General features: G+C 44.7%; 1 protein-coding gene across 1 annotated transcript; it reads right to left on the bottom strand.

Annotated features, from left to right (window-relative positions):
- On the bottom strand, positions 1-24341 carry PXDC1 (PX domain containing 1). Its single transcript, XM_027666802.1, has 5 exons — positions 23925-24341; positions 9492-9583; positions 9089-9206; positions 5245-5356; positions 1-953 (listed from the first exon to the last, which is right to left on the bottom strand). The coding sequence occupies exons 1-5, from the start codon at positions 24178-24180 to the stop codon at positions 836-838; spliced, it is 696 nt and encodes a 231-aa protein (XP_027522603.1). The 5' UTR covers positions 24181-24341; the 3' UTR covers positions 1-835.
- Positions 24342-26065: the final 1724 nt, after the last annotated feature.

Raw genomic sequence — 26065 nt, forward strand, 5'->3', positions numbered from 1 at the left:
TCCTCATAAAAAAAAAAGTTGTATCAAAGTGCCTGCCATAGCCTTGACGCTTCTTAGCAGAGCAGGTCAGCTTTCCCATCAGCTTTCCAGAGTTCTGAAATTGTATGGGTACCCAAACATCATGCACAGTCCATTGCAATGCCAGCTGCTGCCTGCTTTACTATTCCAGGAAGGAGCAGTCACCCTTTCAGTGATTATATAAAAGCCCATGATTAAAAGAAGTAAAGCCATCAGCTCATGTGTTCTGTTTCCTGGAGGCACTCAATGGTATTTCTGACATCTCGTGTAAGGCACCAATCAACCAGTAGCTGAGCAAAAAGCGACCCACAAGACCTCCATCAAGCAACTGCAGAGGGAACTGACAAAGTTCAGCTGCTTTGCTTGTTTTCTTGCTTGCACATCATAAAAAGCGTGGTCACACCATCTGGGGAAGTTTCTGCTGGTATCCTAAAAGAGGAAGCCTCAAACTGCACTGCAAGCCGAGGAGCACGGCTGACAGAGTACCACAGCACAAGTTTCTGATGGCTGCATCAGAGTGGCAGTTCCCACAGACACGGTAGAGATTTCCTTGAGCCCTAAGAGGCCTCTGTTGCTTTGCTTTCACAGAAAATGATTTTGTTGTCAACAGCAAAGCAGTAACCTTCTTACAAGATGTCTCCATAATACACAACGGAGGACCACACTACAAAATCAGCTTTGTGGCGTACTTGCTGCAGCTTCTCTGCTGTTGGTTTTGTCTGCACAGCCTTATTCACAGAGTTGCAATGCCAGAGATAGCAGAGCCTATAGATGAAGAGGTTGGCTGGATGCTGGCTGACTGCATCCTTGAGCAGTCTCAGTCCAGAATGTCAGTCTCAAATGGAACCAGGTGGTAGTATGTCAAATTGGTGACATAAGCTGTTGGATCATCACTGTCTTCCAGCTCTGAGGTAAAGTCACTAACACTTTCGAACCTAAGGAGAAATGAAAGAAAAACAAACACCAAAAGGCATTAAGTCGTTAATGTTCATTTAGAAAATCAAAGTCAAAGGAATTGGAAGAACAGTACTAAGGGAGAGGGAGAAGTACTTGGAGCTGATTCCATCCACACCTCCTCCTCCTCCCTCTTACACCCATGTGTATAAGAGTAAACCATGCACCAATGGGAGCCATGGTACATGCAAGCAAATAATCTTGTTATCCCTGACTTTCAAAGCTACTGGTGAGGAAGGAAGGAAAGAACCAGCAAGTGAGCCTTGGAAGAGTGAATCATGCAGCTGAAGTCCACATCCTTCTATTTTTTTCCCCCAGCAACAACACGAAATGTCTCAGTTCTTATGCAAGAGTGGAAAGGGAACTGCCTTTGTTTCCCATCTAAATTTGGACTCTCACCCTTTTACTTCACAGGTACCTTCTTTGGGTCTGGCTTTTGTAAGAGGGCAAATGTCTAATGTGAGTAGGAAGATATGACTACAGTGTCCTTTCTCCAGAGCCTTGCTGTCCTCCCTGTGGCACAAAATTTAAATTTTGGCAAGCAGAGAAATCCCAAATATGAAGAGATTTCAAATTTAGTTTTATTTGCTTGGGTATTTTCCTTCCTACTTTCCAAATCCTGTGTTATCACCTGAACTTCTGCAAGGATTACCCACTGTCTCACACCTACTCTCAACCAGAAGGCATCAACTTGCTAAAACCTACACCTTCCTCAATTATACACATTTCCATTCCAACGAGGCTTGAATTTCTGCTATAAGAAACATTATCTTCTTCCTTGATAGCCTAACAGTTAAAGGCAGTCACTGCAGGTCAAGGATTAAATTTCATCTCAGTTTTAGAAAGGGATTTGAAGAACTGTCAAGCTTCTTTTTCTCACACTGTCTTTAATATTTGGAAAGAACTTTCATTCACACTGATAGAGTGAGAAACAAAATAAAATAGAAACTGAAAAATTGCACAAGATGGAAAAAGAAATCCTAACCTAGCTCTGACTATAGCATGTGTTCTAACACCTTTTTAGGCTGGTCTACTTCAGCTCTCTGAATGGCAGATAAACAGACGAGCTTTAAAAGAATTAATGTTTAAAACTGCATCTCACTAGCACACAAACTAGTTAGACTCTTACCTAAGAGTTGCTTAGGTAAGTGGAGCAAACTCACCCTAGAGGGTGACCTAAGAGTCAGGTATTTCAGAGGACCTGAAGAAGAGTGGTAGGATAAATAAACAGATATATCTCCCACTCCCATCTCTTCCTGAAACTTTATTTAGAAGCATCATAAGTTATTGGATAGCCTGGTCTACACATTCTGCAATGTATGGCCATAGTTCTGTCTTTTCCATACTCCTTACTGGTCCTTCTCATCTCTTTTTTTTTAACTATGAGAACCACAACATTTTTTTGAGCAGAAATTCGTAGATTTTTCTCCTGCAGTGCTGTTGCTATGCTCTTTGCTTTAAATGAAATAGAAATGAGACTGAACTTTGAATGTTTATTACCCTCATTCCTCCACTCCCTCCACGCTATTTGCTTCTGGGCATGTGTGGGAACATGTGCAGAAGGAAGTTGACTTGGTATCTTGCAAATACTTCACAGATCACGTTGTGCTATCTTATGCACTGCTAGTGATCCAGAAACAACAGATTATGAAATACCAGTGGGGCAGATAGAACGAAGAAAGTGTAAGAGGAGTCAAGAAGGCTACTCAGATTCTGCTCTCTTTCTCTTGTCAATGGTATAAAACTAGATTATTACAACTGAAAGGTCCCACAGATTTTGTGGTTCTTCAGAATCACTGATAGGTTACTACCACCAGAATGTGAGGTGCAAAGCAGTGGCATTCAGATGCTGTGGTTAAGCAGAAAGCTTTCCTTGCCGCCAAAAAGGAAGTGTGCGCACAGAAGTCTGCAAAGCACCACTCTAGAGTGCTCATACAAAACCAAACCCAATGAATCAGGACTGTTTACTACAGTTAGCAGTTTATAGGCCACTCAACAGTCAAAATGCTTTTGTGCTGTTACCAACAGGTCTTTTTCTCAAAATAAACTCTGCAAGCTACTATGGACCTGCAGATTCCTAAATGCCCAAACTCCTGCCCTTGCTATTTTTTCCACAAAGTACCTTGACACACACATTGTCTTTCACAAGAGCCTACTTCTTGTGCTGTAAGACACACTTCTTTACCATTTTAATCTCTGTTAATCCATTAGAGGAAGAATGCCTGGAAAGCTGCCTCCCATGGGCAGGGATACCTTCCACTAGACCAGGTTACACAGAGCCCCATCCAGTCTGGTCCTGAATGCCTCCACAGATGGGGAGTCCACAAGCTGGGCAAACTGTTGCAGTGCCTCACCACCCTTATAGTAAAGAATTTCTTCCTAATATCTAATCTAAACCCACCCTCCTTCAGCTTAAGGCCATTTCGCCTTGTCCTATTACTATAGAAAATTTCTGCTTTTAAAAAAAAATGTTCAATTTCTTACAAAACAGCTGGGCTACACTGGTGCCATTATCTCCTTGCTATTACCTCTTGACTATAAAATACAGCTATAGAATGGGAAAATTTAGACCACCACATAAAACACACATTAGAAATTTACTAACTTCTTGCCTTTTGACTTCACATCCTTCGGGAAGTTAAACCACAAATGCATAAAGTCAGGCTGTTACCCTAGATTTATTGCTTCCACCACAGTTTCTGGGAAACCATGCCCACAACATACTTTTTATCATATTAGTATTTTCTGGCCTTAACAGTCTCTTGACTTCAATGGGATGACAGTTAGATGATGGCAGTTTCTGATCTCAGGTCAGCAAGTTTTGCTTGGGCTACAGCACATTTTTCAAAACAAAACTAGTTTATAAGCATTTTTTAATCAAAATTTTTCAAATAATCCAAATAAGAAAGGAAAAGGCTTCCTTTGGTAATTTGCTCTTATTATTTCTCACTCTCAGTATTAAAGAGTGATCCACTGAGACCACTGAGAAGTATATCAACTTTAATTTCCAGACAATGGCCTTACAAAATTACCTCTAGTGTGCCATTTCAGCCTCATTAATACAAGCTTATAAGCTTAAATGCTGTTAACAAGGTCAAGGTTCAAAACACTAAGTGATAAGTTAGTAAAAATACTTCCAGAAGTGACACTGTAGCCAGAGATACACTCCAGCTTCTGAAAAAATCTTGTCAAGCTCTGAATCTTGCTACAGACTGTCAATTACCACACTTCAAATGTGGCAAGACAGATCACTGCTTTCAAAGATAAAGGATCCATAAGGCTTTTAGTATTCTGTTTCCATCATTTTGACTGGTCTAATGAAAAAGCACGTAATGTTTCTCATCAAAAATATTTAAATGCTTCACTACCTGAAGTTCATTTGAAACATCAATTACCTGCTATGACAGAAATCTGTGCAGATTTCCATCAATACCCATTAAGTCACTGACTTAAGACCTACATGAATCACAGAATCGTTAGGGTTGGCAGGTACCTCTGGAGATCATCTAGGTCAACCCCTCTACCAAGGTGGGGTCACCGAGGGCAGGTGACACAGGAATGCGTCTAGGGGGGTTTGGAATGTCTCTAGAGAGGTAGAATCCTCGACCTCCTTAGGCAGCTTGTTCTGGTGCTCTGCTCTCCTCAATGTAAGTTCTTCTTCACGTTGAGGTTGAACTTCTTGTGCTTTGGTTTATGGCCATAAAAGCCCTACTGGTTACAGGTCTCTGAGCCCAGAATACCTCCATGCATTAGGAGCAGAATTTACCAATAAAACTCCAAATTCCCTTTTCCCTAATGAAGTACACATGCTCCACCAAGTCCCAGCTGACCTTTGTTCAATTACGTTCAGTAGTGTCTTCCCCTCTGAGGATGGTGTTTTGCATCCCAAACATCCTTCTACCCTAATAGGATATACCATCTGTAAGGATGTTTGTGTTTTCAGATTTGGGCTCAAAGAAGCTCTCATCACAGTCATGAGAGAAAGAAAAAAGTCTATTCTCACCTGGTAGGATCCCTATGACAACCACAGCTCTTTTTTCATACAGAGGACTGAGCTCCTTGGCATCAATCATTCTGCCATTTTATCCCTTTTAACAAGAAATCGCTGTGAAGTGTTAGCAATCAGGCGCAGTAATCTTTAGCCAGTCAGAATGACAGCTCTACCAGTCTTGCTCTTAGACAGACAACTGTAGCTTTCCCTACCCTAAGGGGTAGAGAAAGCTACAGTTTACCCGAAGGTGATGGCACTGGTCATGCTCAAACCCCACTTACAAATGTTCTGCTGAATCTACATCCAGGTGCTTCTCTTTTCCATTAGGTATACTGTGGTCAATGACTATTGTTTCAGTGTTGGCTAAACAAAATCCATTTGATCGCATGATTTCTGTTGGGAGAAGAAAGAAAACAAGATGAAAAAAAAAAGCTGAAAAACAACTGCATATGGTATGTAACTGACATGGCTATGAACTGAGACGTGTGCATGACACTGAAAATCTGCACATGAAAGCAGGAATGAAGAGTTGGTTTTGTAGCTTCTTACATCTGCAAACTGCCAGTGTTCAAGCAATTTTATTCACCTAATCAATTCATGACACAGAGTATCTGAAACAACTAGCACTACCAAAACACAATTGTATTTTTCCTTGTCAGTCCCAGGCTTAAGCCAGTTAAGGAAAAATAAAAAGACAGAAAAAGAGAAATAAAAAGTGGCTTTCCAAGTTAATTCACCCACCAATTTTAAGTCATGTAAAGCAATACCATGTTTTACGCTGTCCTTAACCATGCTTATTTTTCTCAGTGTTTAAGAAGCCTCCAATACAGAATATCTAAAATTTACACCTAATTCCACCAACTTACTACCATGGGGAGAATTTATAATTAGAATAGTATTTGATGTGAATGAGAAGTTAATCCACATCTCTGCTGTACAGAAAGTCAAACTAGGCAAGTCACAAGGATTTCTTTTGGCCACACAGTCTTAGATTAAGCTAGAAACGTCACAAAACAAATATACATATTTTAAAAAATCAGCACTGACTTAAGTAGGATAACCCTTGATCTGCCTCAAGGTACAATGGCCCTGCGTTACAGCCTTTCATTCTGAGCACAACAAGAGGAAATTAGCCTGTGGCAGAAAATATGGTAGGCAGAAAATACACAAACAAATTTCTACTATATATACAGTTCAAGTAATGAACAGGAGATGAGATAGGAGAAAGAAGGTAATTTTTTAACATTTACATGGTCCTAAGGTAAAGTTAGAACTCACTTCCATATTTTTCTTGAGAGTCATCTTTGACTTTCAGTCTGTATTTTACTGCAACCCACTTCAGCAGAATATGTTTGGGGGTTGTAAAAACAGTGAGTCCCAGCAGAATCACACTTCACATTACTTATCTTCAGCAAACATTGTACTGCAGAATAAGATTTACACCATAAATTCAAATTCAGCTTTCATCTAAGAGTCTAAAAGGGCAGCCCTTTCTCTCTTTCCCATCACCTACCACTGTGAGAAGGACCATGTGGGGGACAATTTGGTTTTTTCAGAGAATATATTTTTGCCTGCTTTTCTAAGACTGCAAGCCACATAGAAAGCTGCTGCACTATGATTAACACAAATGCCAGTGTTTTCCTAGTGTCCTTGACATGACCTAAGTTACAGCATTTCACTGCTTTACACATTATCATTTACTGCCATCTACTGACAATGCTGCCAGACACTGAAACATTCCCAGTGTGCAACACACAGATGAGGTAAATACCAATTAACAGCAAACTTCCACCTATATTCTTACATCCTTTGCAGCAATCATTCCAATGATAAAACTAATAAACACAAGATGCTTTTGGATAGCTACACGGGTAGGAGAATTTTCCTCTAATTAATTAGGTATGACAAAACCTTCTATTATTCAGATAACATGGTTTCCATAGCTCCTCTATATACAGGAACTGTAGGAGGGCTCCCTTTGCTGCTAGTCTCTGTCTATCTGACAGGCACCCTTGCTCTGAATTTAGCTTCATCTTGACTGTCTTCTCTGTGTTGTACCCACCATGTGCCATATTCAGTCATGCACACACAGAGTACATGTGCCCTGAGGGGGTGCGTGCCTTCCCAAGAGGTATATGAAACCCTTCCAAACAGCAAAAAGCTCAAACCAGAGAAATGCTTCAGCCTCTAACCTATGTAATTCCAAATACATTTATTCTTGATATTTGCTGTTTGCAACAACAGCAAGGTATTATTGACAGCAGCCACCCTCTGGAACATTTTTATAGCATTTAGTTTGGCGTTCCTTCACTTCATAATGGGCAGGATCTAGGACCTACTTTGCAGCTCGGGTCTCACAGAGTAGCAACATACTTCAGACAAAACCCATTAATACGCTCTCAAGGGTCAGTGCTGAGAACATGACCTGACGTTCAGGAGCAAAGAGAGTAACTGTGGTCAGCCTTTGGAAAAACATACACATGAGGAATTTTATGTCAGGTTTCTACATCAATTCAAGGCATCATCCAAACCTCCCTAGCCACAAGTGGGGAGCGAGATAAGTATGTTGGCTCCCATTTCTTGCTCCCGGGAAGCCAGACTTGCATCACCCCACTTTGCAGTATGTCCCTGGGGTTGCTCTTTACAATCCCTGAGCTGCCCCACAGGCTGGGCTTGGGTGGCTCAGCGAGAAGGCACGAGACCAAACTGGCTGGCAAGATCGCACTTCTCACTGAGTCTCTGTATTACACACTATTCTTCTAAAGAGTTATTAATGGGCTTCTAAACCATCTTCCATTTAATTAAAAAGATATTTATTTAACAGAGGACTAATTCACTTAGAACCAGAGCTAAGGATCAATTAGAAATAGTTTACCCTGTGTATAAGAACAACCTTGAAGGCACACTGTTTACTCCTTTTAGCATGTTGACTGGCCATTAACAGAGACATCATTAGCACCAAAGAAAACTGATATCAGTTTCTTGCTAAATGGTTTATGCGTTTTGGAGGACTGTGTAGTATTTCACTTCAACTAGCTCTCCGAATAAGCTCTTCTTGTGACACAAACCCAGCAGTTGACATTAGGCGCAAACAAAATGTTTCAGTATGGAAACACAAAACCAGGCACACCAGAAGTTTGCAAACCCTTTAACAATGGTAAGTAGCAGATGAAGAGGGAAAAGGTTAAAAGAATAGGCAAGGATAGAGTAATACTGCTCTCCACAATCCCCACTAGCAATCTGTGGTTTAGGAACTTCCTGTGTCTCCACCTGTGACAGGTTTCAGTGTACTTTTCCTCCACCTGCTTGTCTAATTCCTTTTTGAAGTCACTTATGCTTTCAGTTCCACCATATCCTATGACAATGACTTGCACTCATCAACTATGTTCCGTATGAAAACAAAACAATATTATAACCTTTCTTTTGTTTGCTTAAAGCCTGTTGTCTGTCAATGATATTGGAGAACCTATAGCTCTTGTTTCAAGAGAAGTACAGGGTACTGACCTCCTTCTATTCACAGCTCTGTAGATTTCCATCACACCCCCACTCTTGCCTCTTCTCATAGGTGAAGTGTTTTTCTTTATTTAACCTCTTTCTTAGAGAAGCTGTTCAACAGCTTGAGTCCTTGTCCTTTATTTGTGTAATTTTAAATTCTATTATATACTTTCTGAGATGGAGAGACCGAAATCGTGCACAGTGTTTTCAGGATGGGGTTGTGCTCCTCTCCTCTGTTTTTGCCTCCTTTCCTAATAATATCCAGAATTCTCACTGCTGGCTTTGTTCATCGCTTGGCACTAAGCTTACATTTTCATAGAACTGTATCAATAGCCTCAAAATCTTCTTTTTAAGTGGTAAAAGCACTATCATAAGTGACAATATGCAGTAAGGACTGCATTTTCCTCACATCCGCTTATTTGCATTCATCAGCCTCCATTTCACCTGCCACTCTATCACCTGAACACGTTGCATAGTATCTCAAGGCTAATTATATGTTCTATATCATAAAGCAGACTACTGAGAACTATCTTTAGAATTGCTGATAGAGAAAGAATAAGGGGAACAGCAAATAAAGTAATTTTCATTCTGTAATTCTTGTGTCAACTGCAGGAAGCTAACAACTCTTACCTGATATTTTAACTGGACTTTGAAAATTTGGCTGAATTTTATGGACATTGTCATTTTTCAGAACTTGGTCCAAAGGAGATCTCTCAAAGAATGTGAGGACAACTTCAGACCTTGAATACTTAAAAAGAGAGAGAAAAATAACAGACAATTTTTTACCAGTGGTTTGCTTTATTCCCCTTCTCCCTCTCCACCCCCCCTTTGTAGTATGACAGAAAGACTTATCACAGGCAACAGCTTGGAGGCATCGTACACAGTTCTGGCCCTCAGCATTTCTCCAAGATACTCAATAAATTGCTGTTTCTTTCAGAGTTTGGCAAAGCCCACCACTTTCTAATCTGCATGAGAGTGCATGTCACCATAAGGAGGAGTCAAGCTGGGCTAAACTGGAATTTGGCTCGCTCACCTTCCAGGGCATGTTTATAATAGTCTTCAGAAGCTTTTCCACTTCATTAAGTCTGGCTTCTATATCATGGGCTTCTTTTATTGTGATGAGCCCTAGAAACAAGGCAAATAGATCATAAGCATAGACAAAAGCACACTTACACACATTTCAGCAGCCAAAAGCAGCCACTCAAGATGTGAATAACCTCAAATATGCCTCCCAGAAATGTCTTTTAAACCAAGAGATGATAAAGAGTGCACCTCAAACTGAGGTGGGTGTAGTTACGAGCAGAGTTGCAAGCCTGACACAAACTCAGCTGTTTGTGATCATATTTAGGAATTGCAAGACAAGCAGAAGTAGAACCACCTACTCCCTCACCCACAGTTTTGCTACACAGCATTCCCAGCAATGATAATCAAACAGCCTGTTTTCTGCTTCCAAGAACCATTATTCATCCTTTTTCTTCCTGTCAATAGAAAGTAAAAGAAAACCCAAGAAAACAAAAAAAAAATACAACCCACAGATAAGAGGAAAATAATAAACACAAGCTAAACAAAAGGCTTTGAGGGCAGTTTTGTATTTCTCTGACTGTAAGCCCCAGTGAGCGCCCCAAGGAAAATTTCTCAGTATCATGTTCTTCAAGTGCAAGACCACTGTTTGGATTTCTTTTTTTTCATATAATCACTGAATTACCACAGTGCTGCTGAAAGAATTAAAATGGGAATTTTACTGTCCAGTGTCCAGAATGATGGATTACAATGCAATTTTGAATTGCTCAGTATGGTGATCTTCAACTATAATACTGTATTTTGTATGTATAACCTGCAGGACATCTGTAACTTCCCCCTCCTCTAGCAGACTGAGAGAAACATAGCACAGGTTTCTCATGTACAGGGAATACGAGGAGAACTAAACCTCAAAATCTCACGTTCCTCTAGCAGCCCTTTTATTTCTGATATTTGCAACATACTTTTTCTAACTCAACCATCATTTAGCCTCTACATTTGTGCATCTTTTCCAAGGAGCAGGACACACATATGAAAATGAAATACCTGAGAGAAATTATTAAATTTAGCAAGCCACACCAAACAAACAAACAAACAAACAAACAAAAAGCTGGAGCAGGAATAGACCCAATAAATCAAAACCATCAAAACTGCAAATCTGCAAAGCAGTCTGTGAGAAAGCACTTCAATATACTAAAATTGTGTTAAATTAAGTACATCTCTATCTCCCTATTTAAAAGACAAATGTACATGAAGAACCATAAATATGCACAGCGTGGGAACATCCACAGTTTGTCTGCATCAGTCTGTGTTGTTTGCTACCAACGAGATGTGATCCCATACAAACTTTCCAGACAAAAGTGTGACTTTGAAGCTGTCAGCTCTCCTCCAGTTACAGCTCTAAATAAAACAGAGATTGTTTCCAAAGCAACTGGGTTTACTTGATGGTTGACCCACAAAAGTAGCCTGTTTGTATAAGCCCTTCTATTGCTCAACAAGTCCTTAATTTTGCCTGTTTTTTCAGCATCACTATCACTTTGCCCCAGTACAACTCACTGTCCCTTCTAATAGCAGAGCAATGTATACCTGCAGGCATATAATGAAGGCAGCGTGTGTTTTGCTTTGAATGGTTACACTGCAGTCGAGTAGCTTTGTATGGAAATTCTCTGAAAGGCTGTAAATGAGAAAAAACTCATCTGCATGAGTCCACAGACTGCATATTAGTTGGGTTGTGCTTCACATTACAGACCTGAATTGCAGACCAGCACCTTTCATCTTCCTAACTACTGGGTGTGACCAGGTCTGAGTGGATCTGCTTCACCCCTCCACAAATATGTTCCCATCTCACATCTGAATGACATTCAAACCTTTTAATACAAGTGGTTTCATCTTCCCTTTAAAAAAAAAAAAAAGAAAAAAAGAAAAGCTGCCAATGGCCCCATGGCTCAGACACCCACCTATGGATGTTAGAAACATGCTGCTGCCCTGCTGTAGCCCACATCACAGAAAACAGGGCCAGCCACCCTGGTGCCAGCTACTGTGGGGTGCCTCCACTTCACCTGCTGGTCATGATTCACTCTGAACAAATACTGATATAGTTAGAGCAGAGACTACCCGACTGTGCCTCCCACCTTGCAGGTGAACATCTCATCATCGACCCACACAGGATTCGGCATTCAACTGCTCTGTGTCAAATCTGCCCTCGACCTTGGACCCTTTCCCAGATAAGCATTTACTGTTGAAATTAGCATTTTACCAAGAAAAGGGATACTTTCAAATAAATGAAGATATTTGGATCAGAGGGGGAGAAAAAGAAAAATAATAAAATAAATAATAATAATAATAATTAAAAAAAAACCAAAAACCAAAAAACCCACTTTGCCAACAACCCTGAGCATTCATCCTGTGAGGAAAACCAGCCAAGCGCTTAGGACTTTCTCTCATTAGTAATCAGGGAAAGCATCTGCAGCTCCACACGGCCTTTTTATGCTACACCAAGAAGTCAGACAAGGCTGTCAGCCTGTTGCACTGTCACAGATCACCCCGTGGGAGGTTTCACAGCTTCTTGCATTCACCAGGAATTTCCAGCCCTGGTATATTTCCTCCTTCCAGTTCTTGGAATGACACCAGCCATGCAAACCCACACTCCAACTTGGAAACTGGCACAGACAACTTGTAACATCTGACACGATAAAAACCACTTCTTACTGAAGCTTTTAGTAATATCAAAACCAAAAAGCAGACAGCGTAGGAAGGAGAGTAAGTGATACATCTGCCTGGACAGCTTCCTATATATGTGCTTAATGATTGCAGATGAACAGCTTTGGAGTATAAAGCTGCTGACCTTAAACGAATTCCCCATGTAGGGAATTCAGTTTGGCCAGGTCAAAGCCTTCCTTTTCATACATCTACAGCCCAAACACACAGAAACCACATGCCTGGCTATATATATATATTGAAACCTGTAATTTCTTCTGCAATGCCACAAAGTTTCTAAGGCTGTCATTTATCTTAATTCTGCAAGTCTCTGTTTTTAAGAGTTAACAGATGCTTTTGTGGTTTTCAGTTAGTCATAGTCAATGATCCCATGGTCCGAGACACTGCTTCCAATCCCACACCCATGCAAACCAGAATGAGGCACTGGCTGCCCAAGCAGCCAGGAGGAGTGCAGGTCCCAGTCCCTCCTTTCAGTCCCTTTCAGCACTCACTAACTGACTGCTGTCATCAACCACGGCACATACGTGCATGAGGAACACCCTGGTTTTGCAAGGTAAAGTCTGTGGTGTCGACACTGGTTTAAGGTGCTCTCACCCTCCCCTGCATCTCATTTCCTCTCCCACACCACAACACAGGGCCTTCTCTGCTTTGCCAGCACAGTTAGGTGAGCAGCAGGGAATACCTCAGACCGCTTTTGTCAGAGGTTACACCTCAGGAAACCCCAGACGTCACAGAAGAAGCAAGAGACTGTAGGCTAGGATGCCCCATTCAAGCTCCTTTCTCATCCAGGAATCAGGATTTGTGTAGAGAAGGGTCACAGAACCGCACCCAAGTTTCTTCACTTTGTGGGGGCTTCTCTCCTGCCTGTCTTCTTTCTGTTTGGAAGATTTGATGAGGCAGAAAGAAAGGGAAAAAAAAAAAAGCCAGAGACTGATGTAGGATCTCCAGACCCTGGAAACGCCTGAACAAACAGACACACACACGCCAGCTGACTCTGCAGACAGAGCCCAGCACTCCCATCATTCATTAACCCTGATACAAATGCACCACAAGCTGGATGCATCTGGAGTGCGTGGGACCCACTGACCGCATATGAAGCATCCATACAGCAGCTATAACATGCCCCAAGGCTGTTGTCTCTGCCCACAGACCATAAATATGTGTCTAGCCTATATTTCCATCTGGGGCTTTTACAACCCAAGAGCCCTTATTCCACTTGCTATAAAATAAAAATAAGATACTGGTAAAGCAAACAGTATCCTGGAACCAGTTGTGTTTTCTCCACTTGTTCAGTCATGCAACAGAACTGAGCTCAGAGCTGGGAAATTTGTTAGTGAGGTCATGGTGAAAGGCTGTTCTCATGCCTTTTTCTCTGCCCTGGCCCTTGTCTGACTGCTAATGGAAAACATGCACAAACTCCTCCCAGGAAAACTTTGCTCTCTGTCTTGTTACCCACACCATGCTTGGACAATTAGCTATTATTTCAAGTGATTTAAATGCTATAAACATCTATGTTTATAGGGCTTGAGGTAAACTGGAGTCCCCCTGGCTCCTTTTTTTTACCACAAACCCTATTGCCAAATACCACAAACTTCTAAGATTGCTTCACCCTGCACACAGGGGAGCCCACACACTGGGTACCGGGAGGGACGACACAGGCATACCACTTAACCCAGGGTGGCACTCACCTGCTGTGTGCACGGCCCCCATAGTCAGTGACCTCACTCAATCCCTTTGACATCATCTCTGCCACTTTCCAGACCAAAAGCCCCAGGCAGAGTCCTCAAGACTCCGTGAAAAGGATTTGGTTGCCATTTGAGACCAAGCGTAGGTAGCAACTTTATGCAGAGCAACACATGTCTTGAAAAGCACAGTACAAACAGCACCACAGGCCTGCAGCATCCTTCCTGCTCTGGGACCCTGGTGCCGGAGCAGCTGCAGGAGGCTGGGGGAGCAGGCCAGCAGCTGTGTACCTGGTATGCTGGCTTAAGGCATGGGAGAGGGGCCCAGAGCTGCAAACAGGCAGGAAACGAGCTCAGCAGCAGAGGAGAACAAACTGAGAGCCAACCTCTGATGTAAACACAGAAGCCTTGGTAGTGCTGTTCTATTTCTGCCATGTGAGCCACCAAATCTGCAATTAATGACATTCTGAAAACCACAGATAATGCATCCCATGCTTCTACTGCAGGAAGCAGGACAGGAATTGCAGCATGTGCTTCTTGGCTCATAATGAAATCACAGAGCAGTCCTGATGGTCAGCACTGACAACGAGCACGTTGTCTCAAATATCCTATAGTGCCTTCCGAGGAAGAGTAAGCTCATGCCTAACTCCCGTATGTCTCCAATGTCATCTTTCAATGATGATACACAGAAGTTTGTTTTTTCTGGAGATGTGTTGCTATATACAAGTCACTATGTATGCATGATCTTAAACTGTGGGCAAACCCTATTTCTCCAATTTAAAGGACTACACTTCATGTTTGTGGCCAGGACAGGAACAAAAAATGTCCAAGACATACCCTACTTTCTCAAAATCAGTTCAATACGTATGGGAGGCTGAGCAAGAGCAGAAGCCAAGGTGTACTTTCTGAAGATGTGTGCAAGGTGGAATGCTGATACTCCTAAATGCTCTGTATTTTAGTAAGTTGTGGTGGTTTCACTCTAGGCCTTCCTCCCCACCAACAAGAAAGAAACCCAAGCTTTTCTGGGGCAATAGGTTTCTGGAGGATGCATATCCCAGAATACAGTCAGATTGTGAGCCCTCTTTACTTTGTGACCCGTAAAAAGAACAATTTCCAGTGGGGTCCTGAGCAACAACAAGCTTTCAGGCAGATCAAGCAAGAAATTGCACATGCCGTGGCTCTTGGACCAGTTAGAACGGGACCAGATGTAAAGAACGTACTCTACTCTGCAGCTGGAGATAAAGGTCCCTCCTGGAGCCTCTGGCAAAAGGTGCCTGGCGAGACGCGAGGGCGACCACTGGGTTTCTGGAGCCGAAGCTACAGAGGTTCTGAGGCCAATTACACCCCTGTGGAAAAGGAAATCTTAGCGGCGTACGAAGGTATACGAGCAGCTTCAGAGGTAATTGGTACCGAAGCACAGCTCTTCCTGGCACCCCGATTACCAGTCTTGAGCTGGATGTTCAAAGGGAAGGTGCCCCCTACGCATCATGCCACCGATGCCACGTGGAGCAAGTGGATAGCCTTGATTACACAGCGTGTACGATTGGGAAGCTCAAATCGCCCTGGAATTCTGGAGGTTATCACAAATTGGCCTGAAGGTGGGAACTTCAGAAGAAGAAGAAGAGCCAGTGAGCCGAGCTGAAGAAGCTCCGCCATTTGATCAGCTGCCAGATGAAGAAAGGTGTTATGCCCTTTTCACTGATGGTTCTTGCCGTATTGTAGGAAGGAACCGGAAGTGGAAAGCAGCCGTTTGGAGTCCCACCCGACGAGTGGCAGAAGCTGTTGAGGGTCAAGGCGAGTCGAGTCAATTTGCAGAGCTCAAAGCTGTCCAATTGGCCCTGGACATCGCCGAACGAGAAAGATGGCCGAGACTCTACCTCTACACAGACTCGTGGATGATAGCCAATGCTCTATGGGGATGGTTAGACCGATGGAAGAAGATGAACTGGAGGCGTGGAGGAAAACCCATCTGGGCTGCTGACTTGTGGCAGGGCATCGCTGCCAGAGCGAAGAGTCTGAATGTGAGAGTCCACCATGTAGATGCCCATGTGTCCAAGAAGCGAGCTAATGAAGGACATAATAACAACAGAGAAGCAGACCGAGTTGCACAGATAGGGGTGTCACAAGTAGACCTAGACTGGTGGCAGAAGGGAGAGCTGTTTCTGGCTCGATGGGCCCATGATGCTTCCGGTCATCAAGGCTGAGATGCCACCTACAGATGGGCATGAGACCAAGGGGTGGATTTAACCATGGATATCATTTCTGAAGTTATCCATGATTGTGAGACTTGTGCCGCTATTAAGCAGGCGAAAAGACTGAAGCCCCTGTGGTATGGTGGACGATGGGATAAGTATAAGTATGGAGAGGCATGGCAGGTTGATTATATCAAACTGCCACATAAGTACATGAAGAAAAGTATTACACTGAGTTCCTCTCATCTAGATTCAGATCTTGAGTCCATCCTTCTCTCTTTGCACAAACCTGCAAGCAGCAGTTAGGAACTTTAAATCTTTAGAGAACACACATAAACTGTCTTGCACAGGAGACTGCTATTCTGCTCTCTCTCCTGACCAGACTATTGCTTCAACAGGAGATATGCCCCTTTTCCCCAGTTACAGTATTCATTAATACTGCAGTGTTCAATATTTTTTATCCTTTTCCCTTGTTCCTCCTTTCCCTCAGATATGTACTAACCCACGTGTACACACACAGTCCAGGATGGAGCAACGGGATGAAAGTTCCAGCCGTGACAGAAGATATACAAAATCACAAATAATGTTCAATAATGTTCAGTAAAAGAATATGATTTGATTCATCCAAAGAAGGGCCAAATCCAAAGTCAGATTAGGCTGCTAGGGACCATGCACAGTTGACTTCTGAGCAGACCCACAGACAGATATTCCACAGAAACATGCAGGAACTGAAGCTACTCAGGTTGGCACATGGATCAAGGCTGAAAGGTGGCAACTCAGCCCAATGTTTTCTGCTACTGTGCTCCTTTGTACTGCTTCCTATTTCCTCCCTCTGCTAAACTGGGCTCTTCTCAATACCACTTCAGCTGTCACTTTTCCCTGCTTCATGGCCATGATATATTGCTCCTCCTAGCAGCTGCCCAAGTAGCATCCCTCTTCCCTGCAAACATGTGTTCCCTCAACCTCGCCACCTGGGAACTATGGCATTAGCCACCTCAGACTGGATTCTGAAAAGGGTAAAACTCCCACTAACAGCTGACTCCTCTCTGATGAAGGAGAAGAGGATGAAAGGTTGTTAGAAGGGCAAAAGAATACTCAGGGGTATGTAAAGGCAGGAAATTAAAAAAACCTCCAGCATATGGGAAAGCTTGTTTCACACATTCTTCAGTAACTCTGCAGAAAAAACACCACAGGAATCCCTTACATCCAAAGACTTGATAAGATCCAGAGAACGGCAGATAATTCCAGGCAATTAGGGATAACAGATCTTCAATTAGTAGAGACCAGGACTATCAATTTTCTGTTCTCTGCCTGTTATTTATGCTGTCTTCTGCAGCATCTGATTCTCATCACTAGGGACAGGAGCTAGCTACAGCACTGGTCTGACTTAAGTCTGGCAGCTCTAGCAACTCCTCTTTGATGCCTCTTGCCTACAACACCCCTCTCTGGGACAGATGCACTTGCCCCTTTCCTTTGTGGGGAAATTCATTCATCTCTTATGACAACAGTCACTACAGTCTCTAAAGTCTTTACAAAGGGTTTGCTATTTATGCAATATTACTGACAAGATCTATCTTGGTGGCATTACTGAGGGAGCAGCTAAAAGTATACGGTGGAGTTGAAAAGAGGGGTGTATGGAGATGGACTTTTCACATGTATCACATATTGTGCTGCCCTTCTTACCTTCTTAAACTTGATGCTGAGGAACAAAATTTTTTTTAAAGAGGTATCAATGCACAAAGTGCATGTAAGTCACTCCATACTTTAGAAGGTCCAGTAGGTAGCAACAAGCATATTGAAGATACCAAGATAAATCTGTTTGATGCAGAAAGAGAAATTCAAAACACTGCCCACACCTAGCTCTAACACAGGCCACTTCTTCTATTGCACTTCATATAAAGCAGATGTAGGATAGGGAAAAGTCCTATCCAAATAGCTGCCTGACTGAAATCCCCCAGAACAGAAGTTGTCACCATGACCTCCTAAGGACCCTAGCACACTCAAATACTTCTGCAAAGCAAGTTAAAAGCTGAGAAATCCAGACCCTCAAGATGATGGGTTTTCCACACATTGTATTACTAATGATGGGATCTCCCAGGATCTCTGGAGGGGAGATGGCACCTCTTGGTGGCAGAACTCAGCTGACAGGCTTTCCCCACAGAGCTCCCTGTCTTGATGCCTGATGAGCCACAAAAAAGAAAAAGATGTAAAGGAAGAATGAGATAAAATGAATAAAGCAGTCAAAGCATGATGAAAAATGCAAGCTCCTACAATCATTTTTACTGCTGATTTCTTATCAGATGAGAACTGTCATGAAAAACACTACTCATTTCCATTCCTTTCCACCAAAATCTTCCCCCACACATCGCCTTCGTTCACCACAAAAAAGCAACTTGTGTCTAGCTTTATAACAACACAGCCAGCTTCATTTATCTCCATCATTACCAATGAACCATGAAATTCAGCTAATAAAAAAACAAACCCAGAAGCCACAAACTTAATTTTGGTTACACATTTCTGCTAGAGCCTGATAACCAAGAGCTGCATCCTTTGTCTGCCAGACAGAAGCTCTGAGCAAGCTCCACTAATGAACTGTTGACAATGTCAACAATGAAAAGAGCACAATAGATGCAGTGTATTTATCTGTATTGTCACAGCACCGGAACAGCTGCTGTCTGTGGAAACCACTATGCTCCTTCTGTAGAACTCCCTCTTCTCATAAATCACACTCCCAGATGGTCTTGTAAACAACAACAACAACAATGCTATAATGCAGCATATAGAAAACTAAGTTATGTATGCAACATTTGCAAGCAAATACAATGTTCCTGGGCTGGCTCTTCAGGAGCTGCCTTCTGCTTTGTGCACGTCCAGCAGCAGCCCTGCAGGAGCTCACCATGTGCTTCCTGGGGCACAGCCACTCGGACAGGACACAGAAAACAGCTGATCATCTGCTTCCCACCTGAGGCAACCACACCAGAGGCAGGTACAAGGCTCAGAGATCAGCACTAGTCATCTGTGAGGGACTGCTCAGGGTCTGCTGCAGGTTAAGTGACTACCTCTATGCTATGGGGCAAATTAAAGGTGTAAAGTTTCTATAGGAAATCTCTACCATTACCGGAAAGCTTCTATGGATGGACAAAAGTCGAGCACCAGTAAGGCAGAAGGCAACAGAAAAGTTATGGAGAGCCACAGATAATTATGGATGGCAGCACGCCAGCGAGGGAAACCTGGAGGCAAAGAAAAGGAACAGAAAGCAGCTCAGGGAAAGCAACTTGGAGGAGCAGAGAGGAAATAACAGAAAGGAGAGCAAGAGGAAAAAAGGCCACAACAGAGCAGAACAAGTCAGAGGAGGCATGGAAAGGAGGAAAATGAGCACTTTGGGAAGAGAGGCCCATCTAGTATTAAAATAAACCTGTCAGAGAGTTTTTGATTTGGCAGCTCAGAGTAGCAGAGCGGGACCAGGTGCTACACATAGGTGCAATACAACCAGTGACATTGAAAGAGCATTTGAGCCTCTGTTCTGATGACAAGGGCAACAAGCAAGTTCAGAGGAGGATTGTCAGAAACCACTCTGCCACTCCATAGGCAAAAAAAATCCCAACTTTGACAGGCTGGTAACGTGCTCTTTTGCCTTCTGGTTCCGCACTTAAGGGTTGATTCTGCCCACACTGAAGTCAAGGCGAGAGAGGTGCCTGGCTGCACTGAAGCTGGATTATCTTAGATGAGAATCCCTCACAAGCAGTATTTACAGAAAATAGGAGGGGGGGGAAAAAAAAAAAAAGAGTACTTTTTCAGGTTTAGACCTCACTTTTGGTTTCTATTGGGTCTGTTGTAACAATTTCTAAATCATCAATTTTAAGTCAGCTTCTAAGTCCATAGCTCTGCCTTTCTCATACAAACTGATTTAAATATAAAAGCTGTTTACTTTGCATAGAGAAACAGACAGTTTAGTAACATTAGGCTGTGTTCACTGCAAGAGTGAACTAGCCTGTGTTTTTCTGTGATCCTCTTTTCTACATTTGCCTAGAGCAAGGGACAGGCATATTTCAAAGATGAATAAAGTACTAGCAAGTTATAGGTAACATCATAGTGAATCATATTTAGTCACCCTGCAGGTACGCACATAAATAACCTTGTTTACCAGCTTACTAGTGAGATGCCTTGTGTTTTTGAATGTCCTTGGCCTTTAGCATCATAGTACACTCCAGATGCAGAAAGTGCACTTTGCCACGTGCTCTTATTAGTTATCAAAGACAAGACCAGATTGTGTGAATGCCAGACTCCCCACTGGGACCTCCTCTCTTCTCATATCAAAGAAAGGGTAAGATGAACTGCCACTGCAGAAAACTATACCTCTCATTCTCTCCTCTGTAATTTCAAAGCACTCAGCAGCTCCAACGAGTACAGAGGGGGAGAGCATTGTGGAAGTCAGTCCAAAAGGATGAGGGTGAAGAAAGGAATGGAGAGGATGGTTTGCTGTTGCTGAGCAAGAAAAGGAGCACACTCCTGCTCAGTATGAGCTGTTTGCTGAAGCTAGCAATAAAGGTAACAACCAACTCTTTCTAATATTGCTGACTTTTTAAAAAAAAAAACAACCCTCTTAAAGAGTTAATAACATCAAATAGCTCAAGCTTTCACTCCTCAACCATATCCCTTAAATGTAACATACTGCAGCTTCACTGAGCTGTAGGATAATGCTAGTCCTTTTAATGCTCCTTAGGCAAATCTGTAGGGACTGTGGAGTCCTTCAATGCAATGCAAATTTGGTTTGCAACACTTCACCACTTCCTTCCTCCAGATAAAAGGCACAGCTGATATTCACCTTCTTTCAGAAAGCCCAAGATAAATACACACACATATACAAACTCACATACATATGCATATATATTTGTATGTATATAAAAATGCACACAAATGTATATGACTAAATACTAATACACACAAGAGTGGGCTTTTGTCAGGTGTTTTTGTTGCATTAAGTGTACTGAGCTTCACTGTAGGCAGAAGGATGTCTGCTTTTAAACAGGATGTGAAGAAACTATGCCTACCCCACGAATTTTGTGAAGATTGGACATGCCCCATGCAATCTCTTCTTACCTCCAAAGCTGCATCAGTGTCACTTTAGTTAAATGAGATTTTTACGTTTCAACTTTGTCAAGTTACACAAGTCTGTGGCCAGTCAATTTAAAATGTTGGTATGACAAAGTGTTCTCTAGGCAGAGAAGCACACTCTGCAAAATAATTTTCGTTAGAGCAGGAGCAGTATAATTTTAAACAGAGTATTACTGAAATTGTGACGCATGCTGTGACTGCTTAGAAACTACTCCTGATTTTTATTCTATCTCTGTTGCAAAGTTAACCCCCACCCCCTCTACAAGCTGAATAGATCATTTGTTTATATTGAGTTTTGATTTTTCAAATCCTGGGCTGATGCTTGGCTTATCCCCAATTCTACTGAAGTCAGTATGTCTCTTCCTGAGAGAAAGGTAAGTCAGGGTTGCCGGCTCTAGGTCTTTGGGACGGATTGAGCAATGCAGTCTGAGGATGGTTAATCTTTCCCAGCTGTTCATGCACTGATGGTGTATGCTACCTGGGACTGTCAAGTAAAGCCAGTGCAAGGGACTGTAATCCCATCTGGCTCAAACTGCACAAATAATGCCTCAGAGAGATGTGAAAATAATTTTAATATTTTGCAAAAGCTGTGGCAGGCCTTGAGACATGAGAGAAACCACGCTCACTTGAGAGAGGCACTGAAGAATGAAAATGGCTCTAGGACAAGAAGTGGCTCCTGTGCACAATGGGAGGGGCAGGAGGCCAGGGCCAGCAAGGATTTGCGGCCAGACCCAGCACACACCACAGCCCAGCTGCCAAGCTGCTCTTCAGAGCCCCATAAAGCCAACAAGAAGGACTACTGGCACCCTGGGAGGCCCAATTTTAGCCACAGTGACCCTGGTAGATGCTGTGCCCTGCAGGCCACAGGCAGGCTTGCTCCAGACCTACCCAGCATTCTCAAAAGCCAGGGCCCAGGTGCCATATACACTTGAAGGCCGTGTTACTTAGAATTTACAGACATTCAGCACTACTAAAAATCACATTCTGAGTACTTTATGTAGTGCACACAAAAAGGGTAGTAAGTTTTCACAATACTTTACATCCGTGGTCAGCAACCTAATAGTATAAGACACTGTATGTGCCAGGCACACATCAGAGTTGAGAACATCAGAGTTGAGAGGTGGACGTATGGGACCCGCAGGACACCCTTATTCCCAGTCTGCACCCAAGCGGGGGCAGACAGCCCTCCTCCGGTATCCAGCCCCCGCAAGCACCTCCCACCCCGCACGCCGGAGTGGGCAGCAAGGGGATGCGGGGCTTGCAGCTCCCCGGCTGCCTTGCGCCCGTTCCCGCCGTCTGCAGAGGGCACTCAGGGCCTGCGAGTGGCGGCGGAGCTCCCGGGGCCGGCGGGGCCGAGCTGCCACCTCCCGGCAGCGGGAACGGGAAAGCCCAGCGCCGGGGAACACACGCCGGGAAGCGGGCTGCGGCTCCCGAGATCGAAAGAAGCTAAGGAGAGGTAAAGGTACAAGCACTTTTATGTGAGGCACATTAAAAAAACCACCCTACTTCACCACCAGGGGCTAGGGATCTGGCAAGACAACGGAAAAAGACCTGTCTCACTTTAAACACCCGTCCGAAAACAACCTTGGGGAGTCAGTCCGGGAGAGACAATCCCCACTCGCAGGGAACAGAGCCCGCTGTCGCACAGGGAGGGCCCAGAAATTAAGTCCAGTATGAGCGGTGGAGACCCAGCCCCGAGAATGGGAAAGCGCAGACCCTCTGCAAGGGGGTCACACTAGCAAGGCGAGAGGCAAAGTGAGAGCCAGAGAAAATTTCCCCATCCTCTCACAGAGGAAAACATGCACAGAATATCGGCTCCTCCCCGTTCCTGTTCAATCAAATCATCTACGTGGTAGCTCAACAACTGGGGAGACTGGAAGTGCTACGCATACATCCATTTTTAGATGACCGGATGCTCCGCACCACTCTACACACTTGAAATATGTTAGAGCAAAACGCGTAGCTCTATCTAAAAAATACCTCAATCGTTAAACAAATTAAAACCAAGCCCCAAAACAGCTTAACGGGTACATCCTGCTTCTGCACAGGGAGACCTGAGCATGGGCAACATCCCCCGACTTGGGTTAATCCACTTCAGAAACTGGAAGGGAACACTCTTTAACCGCTGGTGCAATTCCCATTTTGCAGAAGTTATGCGAGGAATTATGCCAGCTCCCAGACTCGCTCCGTCCACTGGCAAGCGTCGCAGCCTCTTTTTTTTTTTTTTTGCCCTCTCCTAGTGGCAAACAACATACCAAGATACAGAGATTTTTCAGCTACGCCCCTTCTCCCGCCAGCCACCCCCCAGCCCTTCCTCGGGGAGACTGGAGGCACCGGAGAGGGGCAGCGCGAACGGGGACCCCTTTGCTCCCACAGCCCAGCAAAGCCCTGAGCCGCGCAGCGGGAGACAGAGACTGGGGTCTTCCTCCTGCTGGATCCCCCGGCTGCGGAGTAGCCCGTATATTTAAAAAAAAAAAAAAAAAAAAAAAAAAAAAGAAAGAAAAGGAAACACAAATCAACATCTCAACATCCCGGGCGGAGTTTCCGACCGCAAAACGCCCCCGTAGCTTTTCTGCCCCCCACCCCGTCCGGGCCCGCAGCGGCTCCAGCTCCTCACCCCCGTTCCCTCCGTCCAGAGGGACCCGCTCGCCCGCCCGTCCTCCCCGGCCACCGCCAGCCCCGGGGAACCCGCCCGCCCTCCCGCCGAGCAGCGAGAGCCATGCCCGAGAAAGCTGCTCAAACCTTGGAGCAAAGGGGAGCGGGACAGCTCGGGCCGGTCCTCAGGGAAGGAGTCGAGGAGTCGCTTAAAGAGGCGGCCGAGGTCAGAGTAGCTGCGATGCAGGTAGAGGATGTTGCGGTCCGACCACTCGGTGCGGATCTCGTAGAACTCCTCCTCGTCGCCCCGCCGGCTGATGATGAGCCGCCGGATCCCGTTCACCCAGCAGCCCCGCACGTACATGTTCACCAGCGAGGTGCCCTCAAACACGGCCGAAGCCATCCCGCCGCCGCCCGCACATCCCCCGTCGCCGGCGCAGGGCGAAGCGCACCGCCCCGCGCCGCCGTGGCCAAGTTAAGAAGAGGAGGAGGAGGAAGAGGAGGAGGAGGAAGAGAGAAGGGGGGTGCCACCCGCCCCACGGCCCCCCCGGCCCGATCCGGCTCTGCCCCCCGGGGCTGTGCCGCCTCCCGGCGCTGGAAGGAGGGCTAGCTAGTGCCTCATAGACGGCGGCCGGCGGCGAGGGGACGGCCCGAGCACCTCAGCCTCTGCCCCGCCGAGCCCCCAGCACTGAGCAGGGCGGCTCTCACCCCCTCCTGGGGCGGGGAGCAGGGTGGCTCGGCCCCTTCTTCCTGCCGCAGGAAGGCAGAGCCCCTCCCGTCCACGGCGGGGGGGACTCCCCCAACCCCGGCCTCGCAGCCAGCGCTCACCCCCTCCACCAAACGCTGCGGTCCCCGCGGGGCGGGATCCTCCTCTTCCTTCTCGGGACGGTTTCGCAGACGTAACAGACGTGACGAGGAATTTTTTTCCCCTCCCAGTGACCCCAGAAGTTTTCTTTTCTGGGTTTTTTTTTTTTACTTTTTTTTTTTTCTTTAAACCTCCATCCCGGCCAGCTGAAGGAGGAAGAGGGGGATTGTCAGGCTGTCAGCCGCCGGTGGCGCACAGGATTGACCAGCGTCCTGCTATGCATTGGGAAATCTCGACGGAGACCCCGGCAGCCGTGACTGCACCTCCGGGAAGAGGGGAGCCCATATAGAGGGGAAAAGCAGGAGAAAGGGAGTATGGGGCTAGTGCCTGGGGCTGCTTTAGCCTTTTAATAGCTTGCCGGGACACCATCCCTAAGGGAGCCTCCAGCAGCATTGCATTTGGGAGGGAGGTGGGGAGGCCTGTGCCTACAAATACAGTCCTTCCTTTCCACGGGGACCCCATGGCATGCCCTGCCTTAACGCCCAGAGAGTGGGGCACAGGGAATGCTGGCAGGGGCTGCAGCAGCCAGCAGTAGGCATCTGGCAAAAACGGAGATGCACTGTAAAGCGACAAAATCTGTGGGAGATGCCTGGATGCCTGCAAATGCCTTGAAGCTGTGGGGTTAAGATATACATACTGAAGGTGAAGCAAATGACAGCGCAGTGATGTGGGATGCATCATCCAGGAGGGGATTCTGCTTGAAGGCAGTGGCCTCAGGCACCAGGCTTTTTGCAGCAGAGGGGCTTGGCAGAGCCAAGGGAGGCAGTGGATGACTTCCCTGAGTCATTCCATGGCCTGGAGCATGAGAGACCTTTCCTGTTTGTATAATCTAGGGAGATCAGAGGTCACTACACTCACACTGTGTATTATAAAATTTAAGCCGTTTTTTGCTGTGGTTCAGGAAGCCAGGAATTCACACAGTAACAATTCAGATGTAGTTTAACTGCTCAGAAAAATCATCAGAGCCCACAGACAAGACTACTGTTACAGGTATCAGCCAAAAAGCAGTGTTTGGAGAGCATTGCAGCTGTATCACCTTGGGATAGCACAAATAAGCATGATGGAATGGCACAGAGGTGAAAGTTACTTAATAGTTTTCTGTAAAATGGATAATTAAATAACTAAGTCATACTCTTTTCAATAGATAATGTTGTAAATAGCTGCCTACATAATTCAGGTGCCATATGCCTCTATATTAAACCAACTCCTACAAATGCAATGATGTCGTAATTGTATATTTTATCTGTTTAGCTTCTATAGAACAAAACTGTTTTTGGTTTGTTCTGAAGCACAGTCATATATAAAGAATGCAAACTGAGTCCCATCTCTCCAAACAGAAAGGTGCGTGCCTGTTTGCTGCAGCTTTGATTATACAGCACTTGCAGCCATTTCTTTAGAGAAATCTGTATTTTTGAAAACGGGC

This window comes from Corapipo altera, unplaced genomic scaffold, assembly GCF_003945725.1.
Source record: "Corapipo altera isolate COAL_440 unplaced genomic scaffold, ASM394572v1 97, whole genome shotgun sequence".
Taxonomy (NCBI): Eukaryota; Metazoa; Chordata; class Aves; order Passeriformes; family Pipridae; genus Corapipo; species Corapipo altera.